We start from the raw sequence: 27,300 nt of genomic DNA, 5'->3' as shown, positions 1-27,300 counted from the left end.
ATGAATTTCTTCGCTTTTTATTCTGGGAGGTAAGAAATGGGATCCTGTCCAAGTTTGCTGAGAATGGGTTGATCATTTGCATGCTCATTGAGTTCACTGTAATCATAGGTATGATAGGTGAAACTGACCACAGAGGATGGGGAGGGGCAGAGGAGGAGGAGGGAGGGGAGGAAGGGCAGAGGGGACGGGGAGGGGAGCAGGCAGGAGGGGGAGGAGAATGACAGGTTCGATCATTTGCATGTTTATTGAGTTCAGTGGTATTTACTTCCATGTAATTATGCTTAGGATAGGTAAAACTGACCAGGGGGGAAGGGAGGGAGAGCTGGAGTGGGAAGGGGAGGAGGAAGAAGGAAGAGGGGAGGGGAGGAGGAAGGAAGAGAAGAGGGAAAGGAGGGGGAAAGCAGGTCTGATCATTTGCATGCTTACTGAGTTCAATGGGATTTACTCCCATGCAATCATGGTTAGGATAGGTAAAACTGACCATGGGGAGGAGGAGAGGGAGGGGAGAGAAGAGGGAAGGAGAAAGGGAGGGAAGAGGGAAGTAGAAAGGGATGGGGAAGGGAAGGATCAAAAGGGAGGTGATGGGAGGAAGCAGGAGGAGAAGGCAGGTTTGATCATTCGCATGCTTATTGAGTTCAATGGGATTTACTTCCACACAATCATGCTTAAGGCAGGTAAAACTGACCATGGGGGAGGGGGGAGGAGGAAGGGGAAGGAGGGGATTGGAAGGGGAGGGGGAGGAGTGGAGAGGGGGCGTGGGGAGGAGGGGATTGGAAGGGGATGGGGAGGGAGGGACAAAGGAAGGGGAAGGGGTGTTGACGTGTGTGCGTTGTTGCGTGAAACAGCATACATTACGTTGGAGTTAAGTTGAGCAAGAAACTTCTTCAGAACATTAGAGCATGTTAAGAGTCTTTTATTAAGACATTATGGCTTAAGGCTTAAGAGTAAATACATGTAGAGTTTCTTCAGTCACCCCCCCCTCTGGGGGTAAACACAGAAGACAACCTCTCAGTTCAGAGGTAATACACAGAAGACCAGCCTCACAGTTCAGAGGCAATATGCAGAAGACACAACTTACAGACTCTGTTAGAACTTTCCCAGTTGCTATCTCACGTTACCATGACAACCGCTGGCCTTGAATGTCTGCTCACTGTCAGGCCAAGAGATAACAGTTACTTCTCCAAACTTGCAGGCTTCATGGAAAACAACTAGAGACAGTAATGCCCATGGGTCACAGCCCAACATACCCCCCTTTTTTTCATTAAGACTGCAAATACTTTCCATTGCATCTATAACTTTTGCATTTCAGCAATACAAAGGTAATACAGTTCAATACATTGCATCATACAGATCCATATTACATCTCAGTACATTGCAGTACATTTCAGAACATCTCTGTACATTTAACTAGAACTTTATTCAATCAAACTTTGAACTCATTCCAAGCCTTGTCACCAGTTTGCCAAATTTCTCCTCACACAAAGGCTTGGTCATTATGTCAGCCACCATGTTTTGTTTCTTGCTGCTCCAGTCAATGCATGACCCGTGCCACATCACAACTATGCCAGAGGTTGACTTACGACTGCTCAGCTCCCCTGCATGATCTGCATCCACAAAACATTCAAGACCTCCTGTCTTTGCTCCTGACAAAACCAGACTCTTTGTCTTCGTGCCTTTCAGATTTATGTCAAGATCTGGTTTAAATGTTTGCGCTTGTGTTTCTGGACACCAAGCTCTGAAATATGCATTCTCTTGTGCTCTAGGTGCATGTTTGCCACGTCTCTTACCCTGTGGCTTGTAAACTCGGCTGCGATGCACTCTTTCAGGCATCAGCCTGACTGCATTACATGAATACTGTGGCTGTGTGCTTTTAACAGCTGTCTTCTTACAGCTCTGACCGTCATTCTCTTTCCACCCCATTAAACTCAAGGCATCAGCACACTTCACACCCACGGTCATTCTAAACAGCCCTTGTGTCATAAAACCCTGACAGACAACTTTGTCTCTTCTCTGCAGAAAACATTTTCCTCTATCAAATGTTACACAATACCCAGAATCCACCAGTTTTTGAACTGATAAAATATTATGAGCCAATTCTGGAACAAACAAACATTCTGACATTATCCCAAGTTTATTAAATCTCACCAGTCCCCGGGCTTCCACCCTTTTGTGTGACCCATCTGCAAGTTGCACAAAATCCTGCTCATCTGTAGACGTGTAAAACAAACTCCTGTCTTTAATTAATATATGGCTTGCACCACTGTCAAGAAGCCTGTTAACAGGTCGTAAATCTTGAGACTTCTGTTTACAAACAAAGTTCACACTTCCCTGCTTCAAGCCTCCGTCCCTGGAGTTTTGCTTGACTGCACAGTCCCGCTGGAGATGCCGTCGATCTCCGCAAATAAAACAAGCCTTCAGCCTCTGCTGTTCCTGCTTGTTTTCCTGTCTGCTGCTGCTTTCTTCTTTCAGCTTGGCTTTTTGCTTTTCCTCAGCACTTTTCGCCTGTTGTCTCCGCTGCCATTCCTGGGTCAGCTTTTCCTCAATAAAGGCAACGTTCAGACCTCCGTCAGGCATGGCTTCGAAAGCCATGACCATATTATTCCAGGTCCCATCGAGCGAAGCCAGGATCAGATAGGTCTTCTGAAGTTCAGAGTGTTCAACGCCTCGGTCCGTCAGCTCAGCAAACAGGCGTCTGAATTCCGTGAGATGCTCACACATTTCGCACTCACCCGTGAAGCGCATTTGATAAAGCTTCCGTGCCAAACACAATCTAGATCCCGCAGTCTGTTGCACATGAAGAGCCTCCAACACGTCCCACATCTGTTTGGCGTTTGTAACATCTCTCACGTGTAGCAGTTGAGAGTCAGATAGAGCCAGAAGTATAAAAGCCTGCGCCTTCTGATCTCTACGCGTCCAGGCCGCAGTCAGTACCGCCGGAGTGGGTCCATCTATTGTGTCCCATAAATCCTCTTTTATCAGCAAAGCCCGCATCCTCGGCTTCCAGCTGGCATAATTCTTTTCCGTCAATCTTTCCATTGGCAAGCCTCCCCCAGACAGGTTTACAGCCATGTTGCTCACCTCCGTCTGGTACAATCAATCAAGCTGCCCTCTGGAACTCCGTCTGCCGTTCAGACCAGCAACTTACTCCTGTGTAATGCGCTGTGGATCTGGGCCCATAACCCCTGTTGACGTGTGTGCATTGTTGCATGAAACAGCATACATTACGTTGGAGTTAAGTTGAGCAAGAAACTTCTTCAGAACATTAGAGCATGTTAAGAGTCTTTTATTAAGACACTGTGGCTTAAGGCTTAAGAGTAAATACATGTAGAGTTTCTTCAGTCACCCCCCCCGGGGGTAAACACAGAAGACAACCTCTCAGTTCAGAGGTAATACACAGAAGACCAGCCTCACAGTTCAGAGGCAATATGCAGAAGACACAACTTACAGACTCTGTTAGAACTTTCCCAGTTGCTATCTCACGTTACCATGACAACCGCTGGCCTTGAATGTCTGCTCACTGTCAGGCCAAGAGATAACAGTTACTTCTCCAAACTTGCAGGCTTCATGGAAAACAACTAGAGACAGTAATGCCCATGGGTCACAGCCCAACAAGGGGCAGGGGCAAGAGGGAGGGGATAGGAGGGAGGAGAAAGGAGGGTGAGTGATCATTTGCATACGTTTTTAGTTCAATGGGATTTATTTCTGTGCAATCAAGGTTAGGATAGGTGAAACTGAGCTGGGGGAGGGGCAGGGAGGGGAGAGGAGGAGATTGGGTGGGTGGGCACTGGGCAGAGGGGAAGCCCCTTTCCTTTCCAAAAGGAAAACATTGCGAACAGTATCATTCTTTTTCAGGGTTTCCCCCACCTTTATATTCTACAGCAGGCACATGTAGCCTTCCACCCAAATTTAAACCAAAGCTGTCCATGGCCACATCCACACCAGACCTTTATTTCACTTTAGACAGTCATGGCTTCTCTCAGAGAATCCTGGGAAGTGAAGGGTGCTGAGAATTGCTAGGAGATGCCATGTTCCTCTCACAGAGCTTCAATCAGAGCAGCTGACTGTTAAACCACTCTGGCCACTGGAGCTCTCTCAGGGGAGTAAGTGTCTCCTCTCGGCACCTTTCACAAACTATACTTCCCAGGATTCTTTTGGGAAAGCCACAACTGTCTAAAGTGAAATCAATGTCTGGTGTGGGTGTGGCCTCCTGATCAGCCAAGCCAAGCAGCTGTGAGTCTGGCTTTTAGAACACTGACAGCTGGTTCTTACTGAGCATGCCTGGGCTTATCATTGACTTCAATGATAAATTTCTTAAATTAATTAAAAATCAGCTAGGCATTTTTTTAACTTTTTAACTGCAGAAGATGAAGGTCAGTAATAGGATTACATGTACCCTGTGAACATGGCTGAGTTTTAATTAATTTCAACAAATTATGAAAACTCTGACAGAAAAAAGTCCAAAAGGGGGTTTGGTTTTTTCTCTCTTTTTATACCTTGAACTCTTGATTCTCTCTGTTTTGTGTATTACCATGAAAATTTAGAGCAGTGGTTCCCAACCTGGGGGCCAGGACCCCCAGGGGGGCCACGAAGTAATCCAGAGGGGGGCGTGGACAGTAAAGAAATGATTTATTAATTTTTTTTAAAAAGTCTTCACTCCCTCTACACTGTCTGCTTCCCACTGGCGCTGCAGATGACACCTTCCCCTTGCTCCAAACGAGAGGGGAGGCCTTTTGCTGAAGCGCCAGAGTGTCTTTCAGGCGCACTAAGGGCAGGCATCTGCCTATAAAATACATGGCAGATGCCAAAGGAGGCTGAGGGTGGAGCTACCAGGAAGAAGAGGGGATTACTATCATTGATTCCCGTCTCCTTGCACTGCCGCTACTGACAACACCCTTACTTAGAATGAGAGGAGGGCTTTTTGTGAAGCAAAAAGAAGCAAGCCTGCAAAGAAAGGCTGCTTTCCCCCTTCCTTCCTGGCAGCCAACCTGCCTCCCTGGGAGGAGGGGGTCACAATTTTTTTTCAGCTTATAAAGGGGGTCCAGTGCTCATAAAGGTTGGGAACCACTGATTTAGAGGACAGTTAAGCAAGTGTTTCTGAGTTCAGGACTATAAGTTTTGTAAGGTTTTGTTTTGAAATGAGCTTATGGGAAGCATCAGAACAGCATGTTGGGGTATTTTCAATTTAACATTGCAGAATGCGAAAAATCCATGCTGGCTATAGTATACAGCCACTTTCGTGGCTGTGTAATATATATTCTAACATTTGGTAAAAACAGCATTGTCCTTTACATCTGCTGAAATCTGCAGCATTCATAGATTTAGAGGACAGGCAGCAGCTCAGTGAAAAAACACATGCTTTGTCCAGTAAGGGCATTAAGATCAGAAAATTGTTTTTAAATTGTGTTTTTAAATTTTTTTGTGTGTTTTAAAATTTGTATATTTGTTTTTATTGTTTTAAATTGCTGTAAACTGCCCAGAGAGCTTTGGCTATGGGGCGGTATATAAATGTAATAAATAAATAAATAAAATGGGACCAAGGTAGTTTTGCCGCAGCCTGAAGATTATCAGCTTAGGGTAACATGGAGATGGGCTTTTTCACTGATGGCACCAGTATTGTGGAACGCCCTCGCTGCTGAAATATGAGAGGCGCCATTAGTACTTACATTCCACTGGCTCTTGGAGACACACCTCTTTAGGCAAGCATTTCCTGGAACTTGAACTTCCTGATCTAATGGTTTTAATTGTTTTTTAACTTTATTGTTATGCTTAAATGGCTTGTTTTATTGTATATTTTACTTCTGGGTGTGTTTAATGTTTTGATGGAATTTGTTTATTGTGTATTTTAATTATGTATGGATTTTATAACTCACATTATACTTGTAAGCTGCTTAGATGCCATTTTGGCAAGGACGGTATAATAATAATAACAACAACAATAACAGTAACAACAATAGACGTAAAAGGTCCCAGGTTCAGTCCCCAGCATCTCCACAAGATACTCTGTCTGAATTTCTACACTGCTTCTGAATATTAAGCAGCATATAAATAAATAAATGAACCAGGAGAGCAACTTCCAGTCAGTGTAGACAATACTGAGTTAGATGGACCAATGATCCAAGTGGATTATAAGGCAGCTTCCTATGTTCCTAGATTTATCTATAACCTCAGGTTGTCCTGTGACATTACATCCATGAACCTTATCAGTGCATAGGTTCTTGTATATATCACTGATCTCTTGAACTCTGATTACATTATTAAAGTTCCTTACCTCAAAAAGTGGTAGATCATGGGATAAAAACTTAGGTAAATTTACATCTATAATGGACCTAAGTAGCAAAATCTCTTCATTTTCATCTGGATATTTCAGCTACAAAAAAGGCGAGATTAATTTAAGAGTTAAAACTTTGTTTCAATTTACCAACAACATAAAATAAAATGCCAATTTTTTAGACATTATCACTATTTCCTTTACGTATGCCGGATTTGCACTTTTTAGGGTAACTGACATGTTACAGATTTGGATGATCTAAACTTTCAGGGCATCTTTAGAACACAAAACTCTGAACCTATTATGCTGCCAGACAAAGTTTGCATTTAAACATCTAGTGCGAAATGTTACTGTGTTTTTTGGCTTAAAACTCCTGATTTTTTGCATTGTACAGTATGAGCACCATACTATAAGACAAGGTCACAACATTCAGCGCTGGAGGTGTGCTTTGCAGAGCTTGGTAGTCTAATCAAAGTCTAATCTAGAGTTCTGTCATGCATAAATGGAGTTGCCCCATTAGCCATTTTCCCTGTTTACTTCAGTGCTGGTGAATGCATCATGTATGAAATGGAGATATACAGCTGCCATTACAGTGATCCCTAAAACTCTTGTTCATGGAGAAGTTCACCATATTCATCACAGGTTCTGTACAAAGAAGCAGGCAAAGAATCAGGGCACTTGCGCATCTTTTTTATTTCAAAGTATTAAAGTCAAAAATACAAAGTTATGGTAATATACTTGTGGTTATTCGTTTGCCTTTAATGCCATAACACTGGGGTGGGGAACCTCTAGCCTTCCAGATGCTATTAGACTTTCACTCCCATCAGCCTTACCAGCATGATCAATGGTTAACAATGATGGGGGTTGTAATCCAGCAAAATCTGGAGGGCCACAGCTTCCTCATCCATGCCGTAAAATAAAGATAACCCTGCTAGAAGTGATGGCCAGAGAAACTGTCAAGATACTTCCAGAAAAGAACTGAGGATGGATCTGGATTAAAAACATATATGCACACACTTTCAGTGTGAAAAACAACTGAATGTGCAAGGACCATAATGGTAATCCCTTGCAGAATCAATATTGTGCTAATGTACACCTTCAGTCACTGGCCGGATTTAGATGAACTTTATCCAATCATTTGGTCAGCTCCAAGATCTCATCCTGGCTAATTATCCTGGTTTATTAAATTTTCTTACACCGGCTTAATTATTAATTATTACATCTGGCTTAATTATTGTACACTGATTAGATGAATGTATACTACCTAGAGAGCTCTTTGATTAAGCAGTTTATAAATCTTCTAAATAACTAAATGCAAGCCAGGAACAACACGCCAAAGCTGGTACACAAGGGGAGGGGGAGGGGAAAGAAAGGAATGCTCAGCTCCCAACACTTGTTCGTGGCTTCAGGGTTTATGAAATATGCCTGAACCCAGCCACTGTGTAAGCATTGGAAATACCATAGGGACATCTTATAAGGCGTAAATGTAAGGGTTTTTTTGTGCAGTGCCAACTGTGTAACATGACTATGCGAAGTGCCTTCATGCAATAGCAGTGTATGTGCACAAAAGGTCCTATACTTGATTCAATTCAAGCAAGAAGCACATATTAACTTCTTATAAAACAACAGGTTCTAAATCAGACCACAAAGACTGGACATAGCCTTCTACCTTCAGATTTCCAGCTGCAGTAAGCACTGACTTCACAGCTCTCATTCCGTAATCATAGTGGTGCTGAGAAGACAACTGCTCTGAACACAGGCGATAGGTAGCTACAATTTTCACCGACAGAGGTCGAGCAGTAACAAACCCACAGGAATATAGGACAATTTCAGCAATCATGGCGTAATCGGGTACCATCATAGCCACGGTCCGAAACAGAGCCTATTAAGCAAGAATTGATAGGCAGGCTTACTGCAGAGTCCTATTACAGTCCCTCGATAGGCTCTCAGCTTCGTAGGCTGAATTTCATTATCAGTATGACAAACTGCTCTCCAGATTGGTAAAAACAGTTACTGCCCCAAAATAAGAGATACTAAATACAATTTACACGTTACATGGAAGTTTTCAGGAGTCAGAATTTTGTGAAAAAACAAACATGAAATCTACAACAACAGAAGAACATAAGAAGAGCCCTGGCTAGATCAGGACAATAATCCATCTAATCCAAAATTATGGTTCCTCTGGGAAGTCACAAGCAGGACATGGACATGAAAGACACTGAAGTTGGTCATGAGAGGTCATAGACCCATTACTTTTTGGGGAGCAAGGTCCCAGCCAGGTCCCTATGTATGAGCCAATCAGTATGAAAAGGAAGCGTGTTGGCCACTGAGAAGAGGTCTTGTACTTTTGTGCTCATTGGAGGCAATCAGAGTGAAAGGAGGTGAGTCAGCCATTGAGAAGACTCTTCTCAGTAGCTAACATCCTCCCCTTTCATGCTGATTGGCTCCTAGGACATCTGTTGTGGTGGAGTGTGGACTTGGAGACAACACAGAGAGCAAGGAAGAGCAAGGCAAAGTGGAAAAGGGGGCGTGGCTGTGTGGTGTGATTATCATGAACGGACCCTGCACTTTTGAATTTGCCACTACACTACTGCTCCCATCAGCCCAAGCCAGCATGGCCAAAGGTCAGGGGAGATGGGAATTGTTGTCCAACTTCTGAAAGGCACCATATTGCCAGCCTGATGGTATCAACTGAATCACGCTGAGCCTCCAATTGCTGTTTTTCATGACTGCTTTGGAGCTTCTGTTAACAGGCACAAAGAATGTCAATAACACAAACTTTTTTATACTTGCCGCTTACAACAGCAGGGATGAAGACCCTTCAGATGCTGTTGGGCTCCAATTTCCATAAGCTCCAGCCAGCATGGCCAATGGGGAGGTGTATCAGCCCGTGGGCAAGCTCAGCAGCTATATCAGCAGAATAGCTGTCTGTAGGCAAGGGGGGCTTGTATTCCCCCTCCCCCCAGCCTTAGTTCTCTCTAGTTTAGCATTCAGCATCTAAGCATGCAGGAAGATGGGTCAAGGGACGGTCAATGTATAGCTCAGAGCCACCTGGGGTCTAATCTGGGGTTCCTAACAGGCAAAGATCTGATGCTCTGCCAAGAGTGCTGGGAAGGTGCCTTTTTAACCAGATAGTGTTGGCCTTGGAGCAGTTAACTCCCTGCCAGACAATAAGGGGCATACAGCTTATCAGCTATTGTTACGCTGTATGATCCTGGGAAAGAGCCCCATCACTGAAGGGCTATGTTGGGAAAGTGATGACTTAATCCTTTGTAGTAATTACTGTGCTGTAAACATGTATCCTATAAAAGGGTTCTTGGCTGCCCAGTTCAGTGTTCAGCCTGGTCCATGTCCGTGCAGGGCCTGGCAGCCTGTTCCATTGTGTACTGGGTACACCTGTGGGTTGAAAGCTACTCAATAAACACTTTGCCTCCTTCTAAGTAAACCTGCTCAGTCTGCCTTCTTCATCTCTCTGGTACCTCGGAAACCCGAATGCCCAGGAAGGGGGCATACAGGAGGGATGCTAGGAGTTGTAGTCTAACAACGTCTGGAAGGCATCACACTGCCTACCCCTGCCTTATGGCATATAACCTATGACTGTTCCTATATGATGGTTCACAAAAGTATATGAATCAGGAACTTCCATTCTGCACTTTGCCTTGACCACCCATTCATCAAAAGAGGTAGCATAGGCCACAGACCTCTGAAAAAATATGTCTCCCCCAGCTAAATGGTTAGACTTATGAAACCCCCCAGGACAGAGAGAAGGGAGGTTTCATACATATAACCATTTAAAAGTCTAGAAGAACGGCCTAGTTGCAGGATCTACAGTAAAGGATGAGAAATGATACGGCAGCTGAGTACTGGCACCATGTCACCTGCTTATAAGGTGAGTAAGGAAGGGAAAAGTGCAGAGGCTGGGGAGCAGTCCTGGTTCTTCTTCCTAGGGTCCTTCCCCATCAACACCACTGCAACTGACATCCCTCTCCTGGTTCCATCACAACACTGCTTTATTCTTCACTTTATGCATGAGCTTTCATGAAACATTTTGAAAAGAAATGCACCTACAGTGCAATCCTGCTTGTGATTATTCAGAAGTATGTGCCTCCGTGTTGACTGGGGCTCACTCCCTAGTAAGGACTTCAGCCCTGCTTTTCTGTTAACAGGTACCTTAAGGTTGTCTGGAAGTTCTGAGCGTCCAGCATAGCCAGGATTCATCGTTATAAAGACAGCACACGTTGGGTTAAGTTTCAGCTCAGTGCCTTCAAATACCAGTAAGTCACAGCCAGCATTGATACCTATGGACAAAGGGAAATAGGTATTATTTTCATTGTGACTGGAACAGGTTTTATCTTAACCCAGCATAGATTACAAACAAAAAGAGTACCTCTCTGGATAGTAAGAATCTGCTGAGCAACGACGGAAAGTACTTCCAAGTCAATTCTGTTAAATTCATCGAAGCAAGCCCAGGCTCCACAGGAAAGCAAGCCCTAGAAACAGACAAATAAAACCCAGCTCAATTCCAGCTAGGGATGGGATCTGTTGTCCGGTGGTGGTCTGAAAGCATTCCATTGACCAAACAGGCCAGGATCAATTTGAGTTTGTTCTTTGTTCCCTAGCTGCTGCTTTTATTGATCCGTTTTTTCTCTTCCAAAAAATACTGATATTAATATCAATATTTTTAAAGGAAATGTCAATATATTGAAAGGTAATACCAATAAATGAAATATTGATAAAATTATTGCTCTTGATATTTTAAAGGTGGATTTTTTTTAAAAAAAATCCATTCTCAAAAACAGCCATGGAAAATTGCTACATAAAAATCCAATCCACAGCAATAGAGAATGGTCCATTGGACTCACCTGAAGGGTGATTTTCACAGGTACGCCTGCCATCAGATTGGGTACTACTGCCATCTAGCGTCCGAAGGCAAGAATGCACTAGAGTTAAAACCTGGGCCTCGGGCCCCTCCCACTCCAGTCTTCATTTGCGACGAGTCCAAAGTGGTATATCTGAAAGGAACTAAAGGCCAAAGGCCGCAGCAGCAAGGAAAATAGAGGTAGGAAAATCGGAACAGGAAACATCATAGAACTTGCTACCAAAAACACAGGTTTTAACTAAGTGAGAACAGAACAGAGCACTAAACTTATAGCATAATTTATCTAGAAATCCCCCATAAGGGAGGGACGTGATGGCAGGCGTACCTGTGAAAATCACCCTTCAGGTGAGTCCAATGGACCATTTTCCACAGGTAGCCTGCCATCAGATTGGGATGTACCAACGCAGCCCCTTAATAGGGAGGGACTACAAACAGCTTACGAATCAGAAAGGACATGTTGAAGGACACGTCTCCCGAAGGAGGCGTCAGCCGAAGCATAGCGATCAATCTTATAATGCTTCACGAAGGAGTCAGGGGTAGCCCATACAGCCGCCCTACATATGTCAGCAAGAGGAGCATTAGTTAGGAATGCCGCCGTAGCGGCAGCTGACCTGGTAGAATGAGCCGTGATGTTAGATGGCACTGGCAGATTAAGAGACTGATATGCGATAGAAATACAGGCTCGTAGCCAACAGGACAAAGTGGATTTAGAAACCTTTTTTCCCAAAGACCTAGGGTGAAAGGATACAAATAATGCTTCTGTCTGCCTGATGTCTTGGGTGCGAGAGAGATAAACCTTGAGTGCTCTCCTAACATCCAGCGAATGCCAGGCCTTTTCGAGGGGATGGACCGGCTTTGGGCAGAATGAAGGAAGTATAATATCCTGGCCACAGTGGAATACTGAGGTGACCTTTGGACAGAAGGATGGGTCAACCCTCAGAATTACTGAGTCCTTATGAAACACACAGAGGTGATGGGCCGATGATAAGGCATGTAGCTCCGAAATTCTTCTTGCAGAAGTAATAGCAATGAGAAAAAGAACTTTGTAAGATAACAGTCTGAGGGGTACTGAAGCAAGGGGCTCAAACGGAGAGCGCTGTAAGGCTTGCAAGACCTTAGAGAGGTTCCAGGAAGGAAAATGGTGGCGTACAGGCGGAGAAAGGTGGGCAGCCCCTCTTAAAAAACGTTTGATGAGCGGGTGAGCTCCCAGGGGGGCGGCCGATGAGGAAACGGATAAGATCGAGGAGATGGTGGAGGCATGGCGACGCAGAGTGTTTGGTCGGAGTCCCAATGTCAAACCTCTGTATAGGAACTGTAGAACATGCTGTACAGTGGCGTGAGGTGCTGAAAAACCCTTGGAAGTGCACCAGTTGGAGAAGGCACGCCAAGTACTCTGGTAAATGCGAGTAGTTGACTGTCGTCTTGATGCTAAGATAGTGTCTATCACCCCCTGAGAAAGTCCAGCAGTATTCAACTGCGTCCGTTCAAAAGCCAGGCCGTCAGGCTCAGCCAGGTCGGGTCTGGATGCCAAACTGGTCCCTGGGTGAGAAGGTCCGGCCTGAATGGGAGGGTCCAGGGGTCCACAACTGACATCGAGAGAAGGTCCGAGAACCAAGGTCTGCGAGGCCAGTATGGTGCTATTAGAAGAATCCGAGTCCCTTCTTGTCAGAGTTTCGTCAACGTCCTGCCCAGGAGGGATATCGGGGGGAAGGCATACAGAGGCCCGTCTGGCCATGGTGTTGTCAGCGCATCCACTGCTTCTGCCCTCGGCTCTAGGTACCTCGAGAAGTAACGAGGCAGCTGGCAGTTGTGGCTGGAAGCGAAGAGGTCCACCAAGAGGGGGCCAAACCGGAGCTGGAGGAGGTGGAACACTGCCGGATGAAGCTTTCATTCCCCTGGGTTGACCTGTTGCCTGCTGAGCCAATCGGCGGTCACGTTTAGAGCCCCGCTGAGATGTTCTGCTCGTAACAACAATAGATGGTTCTCGGCCCAGTCGAAGATTCGGGTCGCCTCTTCCTGTAGAACCCTGGACCTGGTACCCCCCTGTCTGTTGATATGAGATTTCACGCAAACGTTGTCCGTACGGATGAGGACATGTTGTAGAGAGAACAGAGGCTGGAAGTGTTGAAGGGCCAGATGAGCAGCTCTGAGCTCCAGCCAGATGTTGTGATTTAGGTCCTGAGTGGACCACACGCCCTGAACGAAGGTGGAGTTGCAATGGGCTCCCCAGCCGGACAGACTGGCGTCTGTGGTGATTAGGACTCTGGCTGGGTCCCGAAAAGGCATCCCCTTGCTGAGGTGGGTTGTCGCTACCCACCAGCGGAGTGATTCCTTCAACGATGGGTCCAGCGGAATCACAAGATGGTTGGACTTGGTGATGTCCGCCTGAAGAGGTAGGAGGGCCCATTGTAGAGGTCTCGAATGATGTCGAGCCCACGGGACGATGTGAATTGTGGAAATCATTGACCCTAGGAACTGCGCCAGGAGCATGACATCTGCCCTTGAGCGATGTATCAGTAAGGTTGCCATGGTTGTGATGGAGGCAATACGATCTGGGGACAGGAAAAACATGGCTAAAGAGGTGTCCAGTATAGCCCCCAGGTGCTGGAGGCATTGGGTTGGCTGCAGGTGACTCTTTTCGGCATTGATCAGCCAGCTGTGAGTGTCTAGGGCATCTAGGGTGAACTGAAGTTGTCTGTTGGCCAGGTACCGGGAGCATGCTCGAAGGAGGAGATCATCGAGATAGGCGTAAATGTGAACCCCCTGTAGGCGAAGAGATTCCACCATGGTGGCCATCACCTTGGTGAATACTCGAGGAGCCGAGGAGAGGCCAAACGGCATGGCACGGTATTGGAAATGGTGGTGGCCTAGTGCGAATCTCAGGAATCTTCTGTGATCCGAGCAAATTGGAATGTGTAAATATGCGTCCTTCAGGTCGATGGACGCTAGGAAATCCCCTTGTTGTAGAGCTTCCACAATAGACGCCAGAGACTCCATCTTGAAGCGGCGGTACTTGACAAAGCGGTTGAGAAACTTGAGGTCTAGGACCGCCCTCCATGAGGAATCTCGCTTGGGGACCGTGAAGAGGACGGAGTACACGCCTTGCAGCCTTTCGGATGGAGGTACTGTCTCTATAGCGGCTATGTTTAGAAGATGGCGTAGGGCATCCTGCATAGCTGCACTGCGTGACTTGGAGACGGGGGAGAGGCAAAATCTGTCCGGGGGTTCCCTCCAAAACTCTATGTTGTACCCCTGGGTGAAGATTGCCCTGACCCAAGAGATTTGTGTCAGAGTGAGCCAGGAGCTGGAGAAGAAGGAGAGTCTGCCTCCAATGGGAAAAGTGTCAGAACTGCCTGCGCTGACGGGCTCCTCTGCCGTAAGAGGCTGAAGCGGCTTGCCTGCCTTGGTATTGGGCTCTGGGCTGGAAACGTTGTCTGGGCCAGGGTGCCCTGGAGGGACGGAAATCTGTAGGCCTGGTATCCCGTCCTCGTCCACCAGGTCGTCCTCTCCGAAAGGGCTGGAAGGAGCAGTAAGGAGTAAACCGCCGAAATGGACTGCGGTCGTCTCTTCTGACTGTGGCTAAGGCAGGCTTACGATTGTCCTTGGGATCGACCAGGACAGCTTTAAGTGTGTCGTCGCCAAAGAGCATAGCGCCCGAGTATGGGGCCATGGACAAGTTAGTTCTGGCGGTAGAGTCAGCGTCCCAATGTTGAAGCCATAGGGTTCGACGAGCAACAATGCCAGCCGCCAGAGACCGTGCACCTTGGTGGGTTGCGTCTAACGTGGCATCAGCCACAAATGCAGCAGTCTTGTGTACCTTGAGTAGACCCTTCCGTAGCTTGGCGGGATCCGGATTAGGGTCGTCCAGAAGGTCATCTAGCCACATCATGGAGGCCCGTGAGAAGATGGAGGCGGCAGCAGAGGCCCGGATGGAATGGGCGGATGCCTTATGGATCTTTCGGAGGACAAAGTCAAGCCGCCTCTCCGAGGGATCCTTGAACTGGGAGTCTCCTTCTTTCGGGAGGAGAGACCGAGACACGAGATTGGAAATGGGTTGGTCCACCCCCGGGACGTTCAGGAATGACATGAAGTCCGGGGCCAGGGTATACAGCTTGTTGGCCAAAGTGGAGGAACGGCGCGGACGTAGAGGGCGGGCCCATTCTTCTCTGGCCAGCTTGTTAATGGGATCTGGCACAGGGATAAAATGATCCACTGATCTAGGCGACTTGAGGACTCTGGCACCCTTCACCGGAGGGGCAACCGGTGGTGTTTGTTCTGGTTGAATGCCGAGGGTGTCCATTACTCTGCGAGACAGAGGAATGAGACAGAGGAATGATGTCTCGGGTTGAAAAGGCGGTAAGAGTAGTCCTCATCTGGGTCAGATTCTCCACTCCATTCATCAGGGTCAGCCTGGAAAAGGTTTAAGTAGTCCTCCATCTGTGAGGATTCCACGCCCACTCTGCCCCTGACCACATCAAATGGGTTAGGTGAGGGTAGCGGGGCATCATCATGGCAGCTCGGTAGTCTTGCAGAGGTAGACTGCCGCAAAACTTCAGGCTGAGAGGATACATGAGGTGGAGGCTGAGGTTGATATAGGCACCCAAGCATCTCTCGTAACTGTAGCAGAAAATCTGGAGTCAGCTGTATCCCTGCAGGTGGAGGTGCGGGTAGAGTATGTTCCTGTGGAGGCGCATGAGGCTGCACAGATGGAGTCAGGTCAGATTGGCGAGGGGTTTGGCTGGGGAAGCCTTCAAACTCATCCTCTGAGGACTCAGAAGAAGACTGAAAGAGCGCAGGCACCGCTGCGTGCAGAGGCTTCTCCGGGAGCGGGGGTGCAACGTAGTGTGTCCTCTTGGGCGGCCCGTGGCCAGACAGGTGTTTAGTCTTGGCTAAGGCTTTAGCGGGCTTGTGTTTAGGTGGCTTGCGTAGAGATGAAGCGATGCCCTGACGACCTGCTTTAGAAGCTTGTGGCACCTCTGGGTTCTGATCTGCCATGTCAAAGTCTGGATCACGCACACAATGGGGAAGGTGCTGAGATCAAAGTCTGGATCACGCACACAATGGGGAAGGTGCTGAGATCAAAGTCTGGATCACGCACACAATGGGGAAGGTGCTGAGATCGTGGATGTACGCCCACCAATATTAAGCGCCCCACTAAACAATCAGGACTCCAAAAAGTAAGTGAGAAGTCGAGGTGTATTATTGGCCACTAGCTAAGTACACGCACACAATGGGGAAGGTGCGAGACCGCTAATTACACTGCCAGGAAAAAAGGATGCTTTTCTTTAAAAAGCGCAGCGTGGCCAGGGCTAGATACACACACACAATGGGGAAGGTGCGGTACCGCCAAAGTGCACTGATGAAAACTAAGCCTCAAATAGTGGTGCACATAAGGGGATACACACACACAATGGGGAAGGTGTGGTATCTCTTGACTATAGGTCGTTCTAAAGACACAGGTCTCACATGCAGAAATACTTTAGAATAGGGGAGCCTAAATTAAGGCCCAACAGGGCTGAGAGAGCAGCTGGGACAAAACGCTGCCTTATAGGGCCTCAAGAAGCCTCAGAAAGGAAAAAACTTCAAAAATGCAAAAAACAAAATGGCGGCCGCAAAAACAAAATGGCGGCCGCGATATCGGGGTTGCCTAAATAAGACCCCAGGAGGGCTGAAAAAAAAAAAGCAGCCGAGCCTAAATAAAGCCCCAACAGGGCTGAGAAGGCAGCCGGGACAAGAGGCTGCCTTATAGGGCCTCAAGAAGCCTCAGAAAGGAAAAAACGTTAAAAGTGCAAAAAACAAAATGGCGGCCGCGATATCAGGGTTGCCTAAATAAGACCCCAGGAGGGCTGAAAAAGCAGCCGAGCCTAAATAAAGCCCCAACAGGGCTGAGAAGGCAGCCGGGACAAGAGGCTGCCTTATAGGGCCTCAAGAAGCCTCAGAAAGGAAAAAACTTTAAAAGTGCAAAAAAAAAAAAAATGGCGGCCGAGATATCGGGGTTGCCTAAATAAGACCCCAGGAGGGCTGAAAGAGCAGCCGTAGACCAAAAAACGCTGTCCTGGGGCGCGGGAACGGGTGGAGAGCCCGCGAGGGAGCCGCAGCCTCAGCAGAATAAGGCCCCAGGAGGGTTGAAAAGGCAGCTGAAACTGAGCGGGGGGGGAATCCGCAGCCGTTTTTTCTCTTCCAAAAAATACTGATATTAATATCAATATTTTTAAAGGAAATGTCAATATATTGAAAGGTAATACCAATAAATGAAATATTGATAAAATTATTGCTCTTGATATTTTAAAGGTTCTCAAAAACAGCCATGGAAAATTGCTACATAAAAATCCAATCCACAGCAATAGAGAATAAGCAAATTAATGGAAAATTCAATACTAAATCCGAACTGAGCAGAATTCTAGCACATCCCTAATTCTAGCATTTCTTTTCAATTTTAAAATAACGAGGAACTGACCTTAGAAGAAAGCAGTTGGTTTTTACATTTATTGTAGTTCTAGCCTTTAGAGAAATGTTTGGTTTCTTCTAAAAATGATCTCAGGTGGGTATTGAGCTCCACCTAGTGGTTGAAGGCAGAAAGAGTACTGCTCCTTTTGAAGAGTCTTCCAGCTCGCCCTGGCTCTGAAGGATTAGTTCTTTGATGATAAACCACCAAAAAGGGGTAAAACCACAGAATATTGATAGAACAGACATACACAGAACAGCACCCACACACTCTCTGCTACACAACATAAAAGATAGGAAACACAATCCAGAACAGCCCAGCATACCATAGGGCAGCCTTTCCCAACCAGTGTGCCTCCAGATGTTGTTGGACCACAACTCCCATCAGCCTCAGCCAGCATTGCCAATGGTCAGGAAAGATGGGAGTTGTGGTCCAATAACATCTGGAGGCACACTGGTTGGGAAAGGCTGCCATAGGGAGTGGCCCTGAGATCATCTTTACGTGCATGTAGAAGACCGTTTCACAGTAAGACGAAATATAATACCATGCATGTAAGATTATCTCAGGTTGGACATACCAAAGCTGACTCATGTATTGCAAGAAACCAATTAAAAAGGTTGAGCTGACTATAGGCTTACAGGCTCAGGAAAACATGCTGTTAGACTTGTCTCCCAGAAGGTGCCTTGGTTGAAGCTTAAGTGTCAGTTTTATAGTGTTTAATAAACATGACTGGCCCATGTTGCTGCTACAGACTCCTGAAGAGATGCACTGAAGAAAAAGCAGCTGATGTAGCCGCCTCCCTGGTGGCATCCGATTGGCAGAAGGACTTTGTTCTGGAGATGTAAACCTTTACAGCTTATGCACATCTAATGAATACCACACGTTCTCAGTAGGGAAGGTAAGATGAGGAAAAAAAATACAGGCCTGAGCCTACAGGGTGACAGCAGACAGCGGAGCCTTCCACTTTGGTAAAGGCAGAAAGAGAACTGTTCTCTCAGACCCAGAGGGAGCTAGAAGACTCTGCAAAATCAAAGTGTTCTTTTGGCCTTCAGCCACTAGGTGAAGAACTTATTCACACATAAATATATGTACAGTATGTACATATAACATGCTTCTTATGAGAACATTTTTGGATAGTGTGCTTTGGTTCTTAACACTAAATGTTCACCAATATTCGTTCACACCTTAAAGAATTTTCCTAGAGCGAGATAATCCAGTCCATCAGAACAATTGAAAACCACACATTGCTTGGCTACAGCCTTTGCTAAGTCCTTTGTTGTTTCAGTTTTTCCAGTTCCAGCAGGACCTTCAGGAGCACCACCAAGATGAAGGTGGAGAGCACCAAATAGAGTTCTGAAATTAGAGGGAGAAGAACTGAATAAAACGCCACGGTTCCATACAAATTATGAAATGTCTCTTGTATTATTTGTTTTGCATCTCGGTTAGCCCAACCCTAAACATTTATGCTGGCATATCTGCCTACATTGCCAAGATATACTATGGACCAGTGCAGAGAAAGCCTTGCCACTATGACCCATGCTCTGGTAGCTTCCTGGTTGGATTACTGTAATGCGCTCTTAAGTGGCGCCACTCTTGAAGACGCAACTATTCCACAATGTGTCGGACAGGCTGTTGAGTGGCACAGCCAGTTGGAATCATATAACACCAGTCCTGAAGAAGTTGACTGGTTGCTTATACACTTCCATGCCCAATTCAAGGTTGAGACTGGAAGTGTACATTGACATATAAAGCCCTGAATAACTTGGGGCTCAGATACCTGAAGGAATGCTTTTCTTCCTAACAACCTGCCCATGCTTTAAGATCTGCAGAAAGCATGGGAGAACACTTGGTGCCCTGGGCTCCTTTGGAAGAAAGGGCAGGATATAAATTTAATAAATAAATAGATAAATAAAATGTTGCAGTTGTACAAGACAAGCCCTTGAGGTGAAATTGCACCTATGGAATGCCCTCCCCTCAGAAGTGCATCTGGTGCAGATTTTACTTAAGTTCCAATGCCAGTTAAAGACACACCTTTGTCTTTATCAAACTTGGTTAGTTTATGTTGGTATTTTTATTGTAAACCACCCTAGGATCAGTATGATGAAGAACAGGTTTATCAATGGAACTAAATAAATAAATATTACTTTTTTATATAACTTGTGATTTACCTGTAGCATCTATCAGTAAGTGGGGTAATAACCAATCTAGGGGTATTACCAAGATATTCATACCCATACCGCAAACCAGCATTGATCATCTTTGTTTGTAGATGACCTTCCTATGGAAAAAAGCATGAAGTGGATGGAATAAAGAAACTGCAAATAAACATAATTAAGAAAAAATAAGTAAGCTTGCCGTTAGCAATTTAATCCCTAGAAACAATTATTTTAGCAGATCTAGGGTTATGTTTCAAAGTAGTGAAGCGGGGCAGGGTGAGAGACCTCACACACACATGGAATTTGCTTTCTAGTTTCCACTACTGCAGCTCCAAGGGCCAACAAGCCCAAACTATTTTTGTCTCATTGGTTACAAATGCTGCATCAGTGACAACTACCAAGAAACCTTATACCTGCATTCCTTATTGTATATACTAACAGCATCATTGGACCGCAGCTATGAGACTGCTTCTTTGTTTTTTAAATTCATGTATATCCTACCTTTCAAGATAAAAACTTTCCAAAGCACCTTACAATACAAATATAAATAATATTACAGAACAATTAAACATACATTAGAGAATGCATTGGCAGAAATGTTTTAAAAGCAGTATGTAGGAGGAGTCAGAATAGAGATAGGACATCTTAAAGAAGGCAAAAGAGAGGGCCAGCCAGATTTCTTCAGACAGCAAGTTCTACAATTGGGAAGCCACCACTGGGAAGGCCCTGTCCCCAGTGTCCATCAATCTAATCTGAACTAATGGCAGCCCAGAGAGCAAGGCTTCCAAAGCCAATCTTAGGATGTAGCTCTGTTCATGTGGATGTAAACAGCCCTTCAGATAACGCAGTACTAGGCCGTTTAGTGCTTTAAATGTCAGTATTAGCAGTTTCACCTCCGAAGGTACCTAGTTTAATTAATGTAGGATCAGCACAATATAAGGGCCAAATTAGACATGGTCTTGAACACATCTTTTCTTAAATGTGCATGTTTCTAAAAATGCAAATAGTAAGTGCTAAGGATGGGACTGATCATTAATCGGATCACAGTGAGTGGGGAAGGAGAATTTAACCATTTCTTTCCCTTGCTATAATCTTGACCAAAACTTCTCCTTTGAAACTGGTGTCTGCATTGAGAAAAATTCCTCCATTGGCATTAATGGGGGACACATCATGTCTAGTTTGGCCCTGACCTGATTGCCTTGTTTCTACGAGCAACCTGATCGCACATCCTTCATTAATTATGATTTCCGAACTATTTTTTAATGACAGCTACTAAAATGCACTGCCATCTACTATTTTTAAAAGTATCTCTGAGTTTGACACTTTGTTATCAAGCAATATCAAAGAGTTGCATTTGCTCATTGTTTTTCCCCTCCTCCCCACCATGCCCTGTAAACAGTAGAAGTTCCATCATAGTTTTATTGAACTCTAAACCAAACCATCTTTAGATAAAAGAGCTCAACCAGCATTTTGGAAAACATTTTGCACCTCCTTGTGGCAAAGAACAATACAATGATTTCAAGTTTTCCACAAGAGAAGTTAGGAGCAATGTGCTAGGAGCAATTACTACCACAAGATATTCTGAGTTATTGGGTATCTTGCCCTGATAAATGGGATGTTTTAAATACTAACTTTTACCCAGTTCAAACCTGCTTGGCCTTTGGCCAAGGAAATTAATGCAGGCTCACATTACTGCAATTCTGACAAAAGTCAGATTAAGGCCACTCAGCTAAAAAAAAAAATCATTTTTTCCCCAAAAATTATAAAATAAAATCTGGACTTCTCCAACATCAGTGAAACTATACTATGGTCTTTGGCAGAACAAGTTTTATCTATGAACCTACTGCAAAATCAGCAAGTGTGCAAGGAACAGGGTGATGGGAAAAAGTCATTTTTAATAACAAACTGTATATGTATAAGTATAAGACATCTTACCTCTCAGTCCACAAGATGACAGGTGAGATATCCTTTGCCATCAGCAAAAAATTCTCACATTCGTGTATCATTCCCCCTGCGTCAGCAAGTTAACCCAAACTGAAAAGCTGCAAACAGAAATTACCTCCTAATATGATTCACTGGCATCACTTACCTCCCAGTAGTACCTAAGCTGGCTTAGCCATTCAAAGTCGCTGTCATCGTTGACATGTTTGCTTACTAGGGATGCAAGAACATCCCTAGCATGAACATCGAGTACAACAAGTGCTCCAAGAGTCACTCGATTCTGCTTTGATAACTTTCCTCGCACCAAGGTGACAATGCCATCAATCTGCCCATTGCACTGGGTCAGATAGTTCTCAAGTGCCTGAGAGAGGGTAAAGAAAAAACGCAGAGAGACACGTTACATGCCTAATCTGCAAAGTATCAACAGAAATATGTGCTTCAATACTGCTTCTTTTAAAACTGATTTCTCCATTTTCACAGGCTCCATTATGACAAACAATAGCGCATTGGTGCATGTCACATGAGTGTATCGTTTACCTTTTTTCAAAAAAAAGTGGGGGGTCCAATTGTCCAAAGGTGCCCTTTTCTATTCTGTGAAAAAAGGGGCCTTTGATTCAGTAGAGACTCCAACAAATGGAATGGGGGGGAGCCAGTTTTCACTGATCTCCCCTCCCCACTGTAGCCCTCATGCCACCCCCCAATACACACACACACACACACACACGCACACACGAGTTCAAGAGCAGACTGTTCCCACACCAGCAGAATTTGGGAGGGTACAAGGGAAAGAAGAAAAATCAGTGAAAATCACCTCCCCCTTCCATTTTGCAGGTCCCAAGACTGCCTTTTATGTGTGCAGAACTTCTCTCATGGGTCCTGGGATCCAACCCATTGTGCTTGAAGTATAATAAAACTTTAAAATATCTCATACTTTATCCATCAGGTTCAGAAATCGTCCTTTAAAAAAAAAATCTGTATAATAGATCTCTGTATCCATAAGCCGATCTCAGGATAATATTGTTTTAAAAAAAGAAGTAAGCATTTTATGCTTGCATGCTACCCTAACAACATTTTGGCTACAAGACAGCCGGTTTTGTTGGTACTAGAATGGACAGTTCTGACATTGGCTTCTCTCAGTTTCTCATTTTTCCACATCAGTTTGCAATTTTTTTTAAAAAAAAGTAGCCATGAAAATTCATCAGCATTTTATAATCACATTTCTCCCAATATACAAATTTTTATATGATTTTGCCTAATATACATATTTTGCAAGCAATTTTCAATAACATAACGTATTTTTGTGTGTTATTTTCACCAATATATGTATTTTCTATTAATGCATTCCTCTAGTGGCGGTAACGCAGCCGAAGCTCTGCTCACGGCCGGAGTTCGATTCCAACAGAAGGAGGAAGTCGAATCTCCGGTAAAAGGGGTCAAGGTCCACTCAGCCTTCCATCCATCCGTGGTCGGTAAAATGAGTTCCCGGCATATGCTGGGGGGTAAAGAAAGGCTGGGGAAGGAACTGGCAATCCCACCCCACATGTACGGTCTGCCTAGTAAACATTGCAAGACGTCACCCTAAGAGTCGGAAACGACTCGCACTATAAGTGCGGGGACACCTTCACCTTTACCTTTTTTAATATACACATTTTTGTACTTATTATTTGGTTAAAGAACTGCATTATAATATTTGGAGAAGTGAATTGCAAAGGATAGATGCATTTTGCTTCCCATATTGCTTCAGGAGCTGCAAATTAGGTAGGTTAGCATTACAATACGAACTCAACCAAGGGTGATATTCAACACTAGTCCTACTCAGAGTATGCCCATTGAGGTTAATGGACATGACTAAGGCTGCAATCCAATGCACACTTACCTGGAGTAAGTCCCATTGAACCCAATGGAGCTTACTTCTGAGTAAAATGAATTGAATTGCAGCCTTTGTTAGGTTCATTAATTTCAGTGGGTCTACTCTGGATAGGACTTAGTTGAATATAACCCCAAATTTCTTCCTCATCCCTATTTGGCACTATCCTGTGCACCTGAAATGCAAACGTGGGTTTTGTTAGGTAAAGAGGTAGGCAATGAGATGTCCTTTAGCTGTTGGTGGACAATTCTCTTCAGCCCCAGCCAGCATGGTCAACAGTCAGGAATGATGGGAGTTGTAGTTCAACAACACCTGGATGGCACCATGTTGGCTACCTCTGTGTTATGATTACAATTTCCAGGCAGAAGCATATGCACAGATTTGCATCACTTGCTTCAACTAGATGTCACAATATTTATTTTTAATTATTTATAAAAGTATTATATATCACCAATTCATACAGTACATGGCGATGTATAGTAGCTTATACAATAAAATATAAAACACCATAGAAACAGTACAAAAAGATTAAAATGACTAGCTGATCAAAATATATGTGTTCGGCAATCAAGAAGGGATGGACAAATCAGTATTTTTCAAGCCCTTCCGACTTTTGGGGTGGGGAACTGGATCCAGGTTATATAGGGGTTTTTATAGGCAATTTATCAAGGATGGAATTATTGGTTAGATGGAAGGTATACGGTTAAAAATGCCTACCTGCTGGCCATTTCTAATAGCTGTTTGTACTTCCAAGGTCCAGAAAGCCTGAGATACACAAAGAACTGTCTGCCCAGGCCATTCCCTTACCCAGTTTATACGGAGAGATTTTGGATAGGCTTCTATTGCAAAACCAATCACCTGGAGGTAAAGAGATGACAGAAAAACACCAAGTGAACATGAAAGAAAGGCCCAGATTTACAACTACAATTAAAGCAGTGCTAAATCTCTTGCAGCCTATTCTATCTCACAGCGTTGTTAGGATAAAAATTTTAATGGAATTCAGCATCGTGAGACCAAAGCATAGTTCAGGCACGGAAATGGACCAAAGATCCTATTCTGGGAGTGCAGAAGCAAGTGGAGGCACATTCCTCTGCCATACTTGCGACACAGGCACTTTATATACACAGAGGGCTGGTTCACATGGGAGGTGAAGTTTGGATTAAAGATGCAGCTTTATCCATCGTGATAGATTTCCAAGGTTCACATGACCTTCCAACCCACTGTTTTCCATTCACATATGGAAAGGTTTAGTATTGCTGTATTTAGTATTCCTTGTGGCCCTGCCCCCAAATTTACATGTTTACTCCCTCCAGAGTATTGCTAATGGAGAAGGGGAGGGGTTTTTGTTTCATTGTTTCTTGTCAATTGCACGCTGAAGCTGGGAGAGCATGGTGGGTGCAATTGACACGAAAAACTTCTTTCTGTGAGTTTCATTTCCTCCTGACACATTTATAGCAAAACCCCTTTTTTATCAAGTACTTATGAAATGCAATTTTTAGTGGAAGTGTGTGTGTGTGTGTGTGTGTGCATTTGCATACGCCTTCTGTCACATCGGTAATTGGGTGATACAATGATATTGGGGGGGTTCCATCTACCATCATGCAGGGGACTGTTAAATAACACACACACACACACTCATGATGTGGTTGGAAGAAGAGACTATGGAACTCAGAATGGAGAGGGGGGTATGTGATGTTCCTGTAAGTTAGCATCTGTAAATATGGTAAGTGCGGGTCTATTGGGTTATGTATGGTAATTGACTGAGAGAGAAAGGGGGAGTACATGGGTGAGAAGCTGAAGTGTGCTGGATGATGATTGGCTGAGTGGCTGGTTGGCTGAAGGTATAAATGGAGGTTGGTGAGTGATGAGGGGGAGAAAGAGTGGAGGAGAGTTGGAGAGTCGGTTACAGAGTTGGTTGGAGAGAGGTTGTTGAGTTGGTTGGCAGAGTTCTGAGGGAAGTTTGGATTGGATTTGGCTGATATTTAAAGAGGATATATATGAACAGAAACATAAAGAGTGACCATATATGAAACCATACGCTTGTGAAACATTCCTAAAGTAATCTTGTTATTTCCTGTTATGAGTAAATAAATACTTATTTGGTTTACAAAAGGCCTGATCCTTGGCTGGGGAATATACAGACCAGAAGGGAGGGAAAGGTAATTACCAAGGCTGAACAGAAACAGTATCTAATGGTGGCAGCAGTGAAGGGAGAAATTGTAACAAGTCAGGTATCCAGAGCAACCCAGAGTTGTATGCTTTATATATAAAGATACAAGGGGGTTGGGAACAGCATAAGCACCCAGTCACAAAAGTAACCAGCTAGAGAGAGACTCAGGCAAAGTCTCTGGGAATATTGGTTACAGGACGTGACTGGCGGTGCTGCCTAGCAGTGGGATCTAGTGAGATCTGTGCTAGAGCTGAGTGAGAAACCATATAAAGGATGGTCCTGACTGGTGGTGTCCCTGGTGGTGCCTAGTGAAAGGCAGTAGCCACAAGCAGGTGGGAACCTGACAGGGAGAACCAGGGAAGGTCGTCACAGGGTACAATCCCCATAAGTGTCCGGGCTTCAAGGCTGAAGCCGGGACAGCGCCTTAGCATGTAACTGACATGACACTGACTAGACCCCCCCCTCCTATTCCTAGTAAAACCCTTTCTTCCTTTTTCTTTTTTAAATTAGGTAGTTGGAGACAGGTTGTGTGTGTGTGTGTGTGTGTGTGTGTGTGTGTGTGTGTGTGTGTGTGTGTGTGAGAGAGAGAGAGAGAGAGAGAGAGAGAGAGAGAGAGAGAGAGAGAGATTAAAATAATGCTGCAATGAAAAGCAGACGCAGATGGTGCCCCCACACGCTTCACAGCCCAACATTCCCTTCCTTCCTGCAGACTGGCAGCACTGTGCAGGAAATTCATGGGGGTAGTTCAGCTTCACTTGTGCAAAGCTTGAGGGAATTTCGGTGGAAAGAGTTTGAACCATGCCGAAATTTTTTTAAAAAAGAAAGACCAGGAATGAAGGAAGGCAGTTTACTGGGGGAGAAAGGGGAGAAAGAAAGGAGGGCTGCAGCAGTTCAGGAGCAGTCAGTCAGAAGTTGCTTCTTGAGACACTGGAAATAAAATGGAGAGTTTAGTGGGCGGAGAAAGGGGATGAAAAGTGATGATCCACCCCCCAGCAAAAAACATCGGAGAAAAGCGCCTACATGGGAGGAGCGTGGCGAATCAGAGACAGTTTTCCTTTCATTTTTTGCATTTTTGGCGGGTTGGTTTAATTCGGATTTAAAGGGAAAAGCAGCCACACATCTTCCCTTTGCAAGCAACGTCAAGTAAACTCAGTGAATTAAACGGGGATGCAAGTAGCACCTATCTCACATTAAATTGCCATGTGAACCAGCCGAGAGAGAGAGAGGCCAAAATTGCATGATTTCCTTACTAATCATTAACAGAGATTCTGTGATTCAGCCCTCTATTTGAATGAGCATCTACAGACAGCACTAATGTTAGACATTACATTATAAGCATGGTGGAAGGGATACCAGTGCCTGCTCCTCCACCAGAAGAGCAGAATCTTTAGTTCAAGTAAGCAGCTGAACAAAATCAATGCCCTATGAGGTTCCAAGCTTGGCAGCTCTCACCATGTGCCAATTCTGAGCACCTGAATCTAAGAGGATTGCGCTCCCTTTACTTTGAAAGGAAGAAATCAACTTCCACCTACGTATGCTGGAGGAATTGTTTTCATGCCTGGTCTAGCCTTGAT

General features: G+C 44.9%; 1 protein-coding gene across 4 annotated transcripts in view; it reads right to left on the bottom strand.

Moving 5' to 3' along the window:
• Positions 1 to 27,300, bottom strand: part of DNAH7 (dynein axonemal heavy chain 7) — a 214,745-nt gene that overhangs the window by 121,509 nt on the left and 65,936 nt on the right. For 3 of the 4 annotated variants that reach the window (XM_061608175.1, XM_061608177.1, XM_061608176.1), the window contains 8 exons: positions 24,274 to 24,414; positions 21,838 to 22,050; positions 19,761 to 19,870; positions 18,777 to 18,945; positions 10,656 to 10,758; positions 10,439 to 10,566; positions 7,938 to 8,150; positions 6,269 to 6,367 (listed from right to left, as the gene is read on the bottom strand). In XM_061608175.1, coding sequence (XP_061464159.1) covers positions 6,269 to 6,367; positions 7,938 to 8,150; positions 10,439 to 10,566; positions 10,656 to 10,758; positions 18,777 to 18,945; positions 19,761 to 19,870; positions 21,838 to 22,050; positions 24,274 to 24,414 — 1,176 coding nt within the window. The remainder of the gene's footprint in view (positions 1 to 6,268; positions 6,368 to 7,937; positions 8,151 to 10,438; positions 10,567 to 10,655; positions 10,759 to 18,776; positions 18,946 to 19,760; positions 19,871 to 21,837; positions 22,051 to 24,273; positions 24,415 to 27,300) is intronic. The other variant, XM_061608178.1, reaches the window with a different exon arrangement.

This window comes from Rhineura floridana, chromosome 2, assembly GCF_030035675.1.
Source record: "Rhineura floridana isolate rRhiFlo1 chromosome 2, rRhiFlo1.hap2, whole genome shotgun sequence".
Lineage (NCBI taxonomy): Eukaryota > Metazoa > Chordata > Lepidosauria > Squamata > Rhineuridae > Rhineura > Rhineura floridana.
This window is presented reverse-complemented; position numbering and strand designations above follow the sequence as displayed.